This window comes from Eriocheir sinensis, chromosome 56, assembly GCF_024679095.1.
Source record: "Eriocheir sinensis breed Jianghai 21 chromosome 56, ASM2467909v1, whole genome shotgun sequence".
Classification (NCBI taxonomy): Eukaryota; Metazoa; Arthropoda; class Malacostraca; order Decapoda; family Varunidae; genus Eriocheir; species Eriocheir sinensis.
Window position 1 is genome coordinate 1,736,617 of NC_066564.1, and position 8,255 is coordinate 1,744,871.

The 8,255-nt window shown below is 36.1% G+C and overlaps 1 protein-coding gene across 1 annotated transcript; it reads right to left on the minus strand.

The window, feature by feature from the left end:
• Positions 1-3,784: 3,784 nt before the first annotated feature.
• On the minus strand, positions 3,785-7,255 carry LOC126984162 (ADP-ribosylation factor-like protein 3). The gene is made up of 5 exons (XM_050837570.1): positions 7,129-7,255; positions 5,809-6,069; positions 5,499-5,586; positions 5,182-5,330; positions 3,785-3,984 (listed from the first exon to the last, which is right to left on the minus strand). Exons 1-5 carry the CDS (start codon positions 7,129-7,131, stop codon positions 3,943-3,945), a joined length of 543 nt encoding a protein of 180 aa, XP_050693527.1. The 5' UTR covers positions 7,132-7,255; the 3' UTR covers positions 3,785-3,942.
• Between the last annotated feature and the right edge of the window lie 1,000 nt (positions 7,256-8,255).

Consider the following 8,255-nt stretch of genomic DNA (forward strand, 5'->3'; position numbering starts at 1 on the left):
CATGTACTGGAGTGCTAATCCTATATTTCTTACCATTCTATACATATCACCGAATATCCTATTAACAGAGTGTGTGTGTGTGTGTGTGTGTGTGTGTGTGTGTGTTACTGTATATACTATTATAGTAAAATTGCTTTACATGTTGTAATGACATTGATTGAAAATTATATTGGAGACTATCCATGGTTTAGGGACAAGAGAGAGAGAATATGAACTGACTTGAAAGATTTCACAATAATGTACTAGCAACAAAAACAACAATTTTCTGTTCATAACTCTTAGTGTTGCATACAATAGGGTGTAGCAGAGGTATATTGATCATGACTATAGTCTATTCATTTGGGCAAGGCCACTCACGGTAGCTTAGTCCCAGCGACTCCACTTCCCCCTTCTGGCTGGGTAGCTCCTAGCTAGATGATGTAACCTACTTGTCATGTTAAGTAGTCAACATAAAATGGTAAGTAGTGATGATAAAATGTTAAGTAGTCAACATAAAATGCATAATTAAATTAAATCACCTTGGGCAGTGCTTAAACAGAAATTAGCAGCTTGTGTTAGATGTGCATTTTATGTTGACTACTTAACATTTTATTATTACTACTTACCATTTTATGTTGACTACTTAACATGACAAGTATAGGTCACATCATCCAGCTCGGAGCTACCCAGCCAGAAGGGGCAAGTGGAGTCGCTGGGACTAAGCTACCGTGAGTGGCATTGCCCAAATGAATAGACTATAGACTATTTGAAGTTTAAATATACATATTTGAAGTAGATAATAGAAGACATATACCAGCTTTTTACCATAACACAATGACTGTGTAAGCTTTCCAAATTACCTATTAAATAATTACATATTTGCTTCTCGGCACATTACTAAAAAATGTTGGTACAAGACGAACTGCAAGTTTTTGTCTGGCCAGAATGCTTAACTCCAAACATACATGTACACACACACACACACACACACACACACACACACACACACATAAACATGTATGCATGCACAAAGAATCTAAAGTTTGCTCATGAGGGAACATGATGGACGGAATGTGGTCACAAAGGAAATGGTCCCTGGGACAGTCACTACCCCTAGTCGCAGCCTTGAATGTTGTGCAATCCTTTGACCTAAAAGCTGAAAATTCTTATGGCTCCAATAACTGTCTACCCTGTCTACTTTGTCCACAGCTTCATTGCAAATATATTTTTGTCAACACTCATTAATGTGTATATATATATATATATATATATATATATATATATATATATATATATATATATATATATATATATATATATATATATATATATATATATATATATAAAATGTGTATTTATGTAAAATGAGTGAGTTGATACATAAATAAGATGACATGATTGAAAATGAAAATATATCTATAAATGAATAATCACAGCTATGTATCCCAAATGAACACCACTGAGTGCCAGGATTCGAACCGGGCCTTCTGACTAGAAGTCAGGGTTCGAATCCTGGCACTCAGTGGTGTTCATCTGGGATGTTTTTCACTGTGTTAATACAGTTTCTCTAACACTGCTATGTAACATGAAACTTATACATGATAAGTGGAATTCTGACTAGATAACCAGCCTTGCATTGTGACAGCTGTTTGCAAAGAGATATAAATCAAAATGTCAAAAAATCACGAACTGACACCAAATAGTATATGACTTCCTAAAGCAATACAAATACTGAAAAAAATAAAATTAAATTGTTGACAAAGTGATGATACTTGTACGTGCATACAATCATGCAAAGTAAAGGCCATTATTGGGATGGAGATTAATTATTGTCTTTGTCACTCTTCTAAAACTGATTCAACTCTTGATTTCTTCACTTTCTTTCATAAATGTAAGTTATACAAGTTGGCTGTGATATTCTGTACCTTTATCCTGACAATGAGGCAGCAAATTGGCTGTTCTCATTATCATGTGCATTATTTGTCAATGTAAATATAACATTTGATAACATCATAGTGTTTCAAATATCAGACCTTATTATAGAGATGGGTACTTTCACCCATATTACTGAATATCAAAGCCACATGACATTGCCTGACTCCCTATCAGCTTCGCATCTTTCCTGCTTCATTGTCTGGCTTTCTTACATTTGATCAGCGATGAGTAAGACTTCATACTTCATTTTTCTGCTTTCCTTACATAATCTTGCAAACATCCCTATATAATTATCTTAAATTTACAAAGTCTGCCTGAATGATAAGTAAGAAAAAAAGTTATACTGTCTTTTCAATGCCATAAGACAGCAATTATGGAAACTGAAATTAATGAAACTAAAAGCCTTGTTTCAAACTAGCAAATAATACTGGAACTGTCTCAATTTAGTGATAACTATTAACACAAAACTAAGATCAAGTCTGCAGAGAAAAAGATCATTCTCCATGCAATCCCTTAACACCATCCACAGCTGCGTTGTCACCACCACTAAACATCATTACTGCAAGAAAATTGTTGTAATTGACCTCACTATCATCGTAAACCTTTCCCCAAACATAGTAAAGTAAGTATATGACAATCTCATAGAACGTTTATGGAATTAACCAGCATAACATAAAGCCATTGCAACTGATTATGATGGAAAACAATGATTGATTTCATAACTCAATATTAACTCAAATTCAAATCTCAGACTGCACTAAAGCAACATTACAAATCCACTATTAAATGGTACCAAAACATCCATCACCTCAAATGTCAAATGACTTTTAAACAGTTATATATTTTAGTAGACTGCACCAACTGCAGAATCAAGAGGTTTAATGACATCATAGGTGGAGGCAGAATATGCCGTGGATGGTGCCTATTGCTAAGTAAGAGTGAGGTTCATGGCAGCTGGAGGCACTTCTCTGTACAGTGGACTGTGGTTGCTAGGATTCCTGTGAGTAAAAGGTTCATCTGTGAATTTGGAACTGTACTTGAATTATTGCTCTAAATGAATATATTATAAATTTTGCAAGAAGTGGCTCCGGAGTATTATGTAATATGTGCTGAAGATTCAGTTGTCTGAGTTCTATAATGCAGTGTTTATTTGCTGCCACAGGTGCTGTTTGCATAAAGTGTGGTCATTGTTAGTCCTCTATAAAGGGCATAAAGATGCTGCCACAAATGTAGATATGATAACAATGATGCTCAATTGTAGTTTTAAAATTGGTACATTTTGACTGCTGTGAAATCTGAATGCAAAAAGATGGGCTATGTTGCCTGCTTTCTGTGTGGTGGTAGCATAAAGTTTAAAGTAAAAATTCACATGGTATATATATTTATGAGGCTATTCTTGCATTACCAAACTTCTGGTAATGATTTTGCATCTTTAATCAAATATACTTTTAAAGCATTAATGCTACAAATAATAATAATTTTGGATTGAATAATCTACATAACATTTATCATTGCAGAACCAGCATATCATTTGCAAAGCTTTCCTAAGTAAAACTTAAACATTGGTGGTGACAGCTTCAGGGCATGGCTCAGAAAACAACCCATATATTTTTACATTTAAATGGATAAAAAAAATTATTTAAAAATTGCAACAGATATTAGTTTAAAATGTTCTAATACACAATCTCGAGAAAATGTTAGTAAAGCAATCAATAAATCCTTCATACTATGAATTATGAAAATAATATATATATTAGACAAACATATCGTGTGATGTATCACCGTATGTTTTTTCAGGGACAATATAAAAAATAAAATGTGTAGTTATGTAAAATAAGAGTGAGTTGATACATAAATAAGACGACATGACTGAAAATGACTAGAATTATTTTTCTTTGGTCAAGACTAGAACAAAATATTTTTGGTGCAGACGCTCCCTGAAGCAACAGCCACGCCTCCTCCCACAGGAGATGGGGCAGTGGTCAATGGACGGAATATGCTGTGCTGAAGATCCTACTGACTAGGAGCTTACTTTTTCTTCAGATTCTTGCAAACCCAATCAAGGCCATCCTGAGAAAAAGTAGCAATAAATATAGATCAGCTGTTTATGAGATTATTCATTATTTCAGGACAATTACATAAAATAGAAGCATGCTCAAAGGGAGGCACTTCACACAAAGACAACAATCTATGAAAGAATACTGGGCACCAAAGAATGTAAATTTACTGTCTAGATGAGAAGTATTCTGCTGTAGATTAAAATTCTTTCATAAAAGCTTACAGGTAAGACTTACAGCACATATGGGCTAGTTTCCTAAAGATTCTTACAGACAATGATAGTATTTTGAAAAATTACACAAGTTTTTCAATACAAAGCAAACGAATACGAGATGAGGGAGCGTTAGGTTCCAAGTTGGTTGTTTTCCTCTCCCCAAAAAAGGATGTAAAAACATCCTATATTAAGACATTGAGAAATAATGTACATACTTAGGATGTCACACTGACCCTGAGTCCCAGGGTAATGGGCTATTATCTGTGACAGGCTCAAGGGCCAGTGGGATGAAGATGAGCACTGAAACCATGTGATTATTTTTTCAATGGAAGCAGCTTAAGGGCAGCCAAAACAGGAAACAAAAAGCCTGCTAAGTCAGTACAAGAGGCCAGAAGAGGTCAGTTTCAGATGGGGAGATGTCTTGATGCTCCCATTTTGAAAGAGTTCAAGTCAAAGGCATGAGGATATACAGACGACACTTTTTTTGTTTCTACATATTTAAACTGAATTGCTCAGCATTGGCGATTATACTTTCCTGCATTGAAATATTTCTCCCTCACTTTGACTAACCTATTCATTCTCTTAGATTTACATAACACATTTTATGACCTCTTTCTTTTGCAATTTCCAGACATTCTCTAAATCTTACTGTCTCTTCCTATATTGTCATCACTAATTACTTCATTTCTAGTACTCTGGGTGGTAAGTTAAAATGGCTTCAATATTAGCAATGGCACCTAAATTCAAGCTTAACAGGAAGAAAGAGTAGCAAAAATATTCGGTTAGGGGACGTCATATTGCTCCGTGAAAGAGACATCACTGCTGCCCAGACCCACAAAAAGTGTCAACCAGCTCCTTTCAGTCTAAAGAAGGAATGGTTCCATAATTCATTAATTCTGGCATTTATCCTGCTTTGTGAACCTTGTGTTTAATATAATAATGGCTGACCCATGTCTACAATACCTACAGTATTCTGGCTGCACTAAATGACTAACCTTGACTCCCTCGCCAGAGGTTGCTGAGCAGGCCTGGATTTGCCAGGTGCGATCCCTAATGGTATGCAGCTGCAGGCCCTCGGCTATCTCAGAGGCTGGAGCAGCATTGAAGAGGTCTTGCTTATTGGCAAATATCAGGACTGGAACTCCTGAGGAAAGAGAAGATTTTTTGTTTTTTACAGTAAAGGAAACAGCTTACTTCATCAATAATCATATTTGAATTCATCCCATTTCTTTTCTATATCATGCCATGGAACAATCTATCTCATAAGTCAAAAACAAGAAATATACAAACTGTTAAGTGAAACCATCAGTACCTGCTAGTTTTTCTTCACTAAGAATTTCTCCAAGTTCTTGACCTGTTTCTTCAAAACGTTTTCGATCACCACTGTCAATTACGTATATCTGAAAAATATGCACTGAATCAAAATGTATTATGACACTTTCAAAAATCTTTTTCAAAAGAGTGCAGAAGTTAGTTACAATAGCCTTTTTCTTTGAGGTAATTCAGTAATGATACATTGATTTTTTTTTAAATGTTTCTTCCTAAACATAATGGCAAAACTAATGCTTGAAGCAATATTATAAATGTGATATTGAATTTCAGAATGTTTATCTTCAGCTTACCAAGACATCAGTATTTTCAAAGTAGTTCCTCCAGTAGGGACGAATTTTCCGCTGGCCACCAATGTCCCACACATTGAGCTTGAAGCCATCTGACTGGACAGACTTGATATTAAACCCCTGAGTGGGAGTTGTCTGAGTTATGTCCTCTGATGCTAACTTCTTAAGTAGTGTTGTTTTCCCTGCATTGTCAAGCCCAAGCAGCAGGAGACGCAACTCCTGGTCTGGGGCAGACTTAAGTTTCCTCAGAAGGGAAAGAAGACCCTGAAAGTAGTATTATATTAAAATATGAAGTATGCAAGTCCTGCAGGCCACACTCAATTGAAACTACAGCACTGCAAAGTTTAGGAAAATGTGAGGAGGGAGATAAGGATGATATAAAGTCAAAGTGACCAACAGTGAAATATCACTGAGCAAAAATGTTAGCTAAAGATGACAGTATCTATAAAACATGTAAAGATTTGCTTAGAGATACAGTCAACCCTTGGTATATGATAAGGACGTTTCTCCAAAATTTAGCGTAAAGTGATTTATTGTATACTGATCATGTTCCTCCCTTCTCCCTTGTTGTTTACCTGCAACAATAAACTATCAATCAATCACTCAATCATTATAACATGAGCTTACTGAAAGTACATTTCTAGCCACTAGAAATAATGAATTATTTATAAAACACCCCTGAGGAAACACAAGAGCATATACTTGCAATGAATAATTAAACGACATATACGTAGGTATATGAATATAAACAGGCCAATCATCCCTTCCTTTTCCGTTCTACTGATGCTTTATAATCTATCTCTTCACTTTCAACCTAGGGTTGTTCCTATGCCTTTTGCCCTCAAAACTGATAGACTCACTCCCACAATGCTACATGCCATTGCAAATGAAATAAATTGAAGATGCCCTAAACTTGACTTATCCTAACAAAACTCGAAACAATCACCGTCAACCGGGTTGACTTCGGACAGTTTTCAAGGTTTTTTGCTTAAGAAATTTTTGTTTCTAGTCCTAGGATCTATGCTGAGTGTGCATTTACTCTGTATTGTTATGGGCTATCATTACATGGTGCAACATTTTCACGAAACTTAATAGTTTGTAGTATCGCTTCTTAGTTCTCCTCCTCTCGTTATTCTATCCTATTCACACACTTTCCTTTTCAGTATTATGTGACTTTCCTAACTACTAGATTAACCCTCACTTATACTGTTGCGTAACTTTAGAACAGTGCTGTACCGTTACGTCAAGAAGGTACGGTACACCCTAGATATGGGATAGGATACTGAATTTGCACTGCACCTCCTATGTAACCTGTACCCCTACCATGGTCCCCGGGCAGTAGGGCGGCAGCGGCGGCAGGAGGAGGAAGGCGGCGGCGGTGTGCGGGCGGCGGGCGGGGAGTGTGTTGTCACTTGTCAGCCATGCACAGCGTTGCCAGACTGTTTACAAGTGACACCCTGCCCATGCCTGTCTTCCCTTGCCTTATATCCACCTGTCTTCCCTAAATTGCCTTATATCCACCTGTCTTCCCTTGCCTCATATCTGTCTATCTGCCCTTGCTTTATATCCACTTGTCTTCCCTTGCCTTATATCCACTTGTCTTCCCTTGCCTTATATCCACCTGTCTTCCCTTGCTTTATATCCACCTGTCTTCCCTTGCCTCATATATCTGTCAATCTTCAAGTGAAACGGGTTTTGTATGAGTTCCGGAAAAAAAGGGAAAAGCAACGGACTACAACCACCCAAGGATAGACAAGAAGAATAGACAAGAGGAACAGACGAGAGGAATAGACAAGAGAATAGACAAGCAAGAGAAAAAGGGGGCCGTTGCAAAGGCTACCTCCCCAAAGTACCTTCAACTGATCTCAACTGAACCTTATCTACTGAATTTGTGTCACGGGAATATGCTTTGATTTTTCTACATATTCATTCAGCCTAATCAAATTTTCCTCTTAAAGAAACGTCTGAGGAATGTTTTGTCAAGATTGTAACGCTGTTCTGGCACCACTTTTTGACGTCACAACTATTTATGAATCAATAAAGGATGGATTGCAGGGTTTTGTTATTATTATATTACCATAATTATTGTTATTATGCCATTATTATTGTTATGATGTTGTTACTGCCATTATGAAACACTCTGCAATAGGTACACCCAAATAAGTACACACACAGCACGCTACAAATTCCTAAAACAGAGAAATAGAAATAACAAGGAACAAGTAGAATACAATACAATACAGTACAAAACAATATAATAGAAAAGAAACAGAATAGGAATAAAAGTACGATAGGAAGAGAATAGAACGGAAGTAGAATAGGAAAAAAAATACGATCATAAAAGAAGTAGAATAGAAATAGAAGAATAGACGTAGAATAAAAAGAAAAGAATAGGAGTAGAATAAAGGAAAATAAATGAAAAAAGTAGTAGAATAAAAAGAAAAGAATAG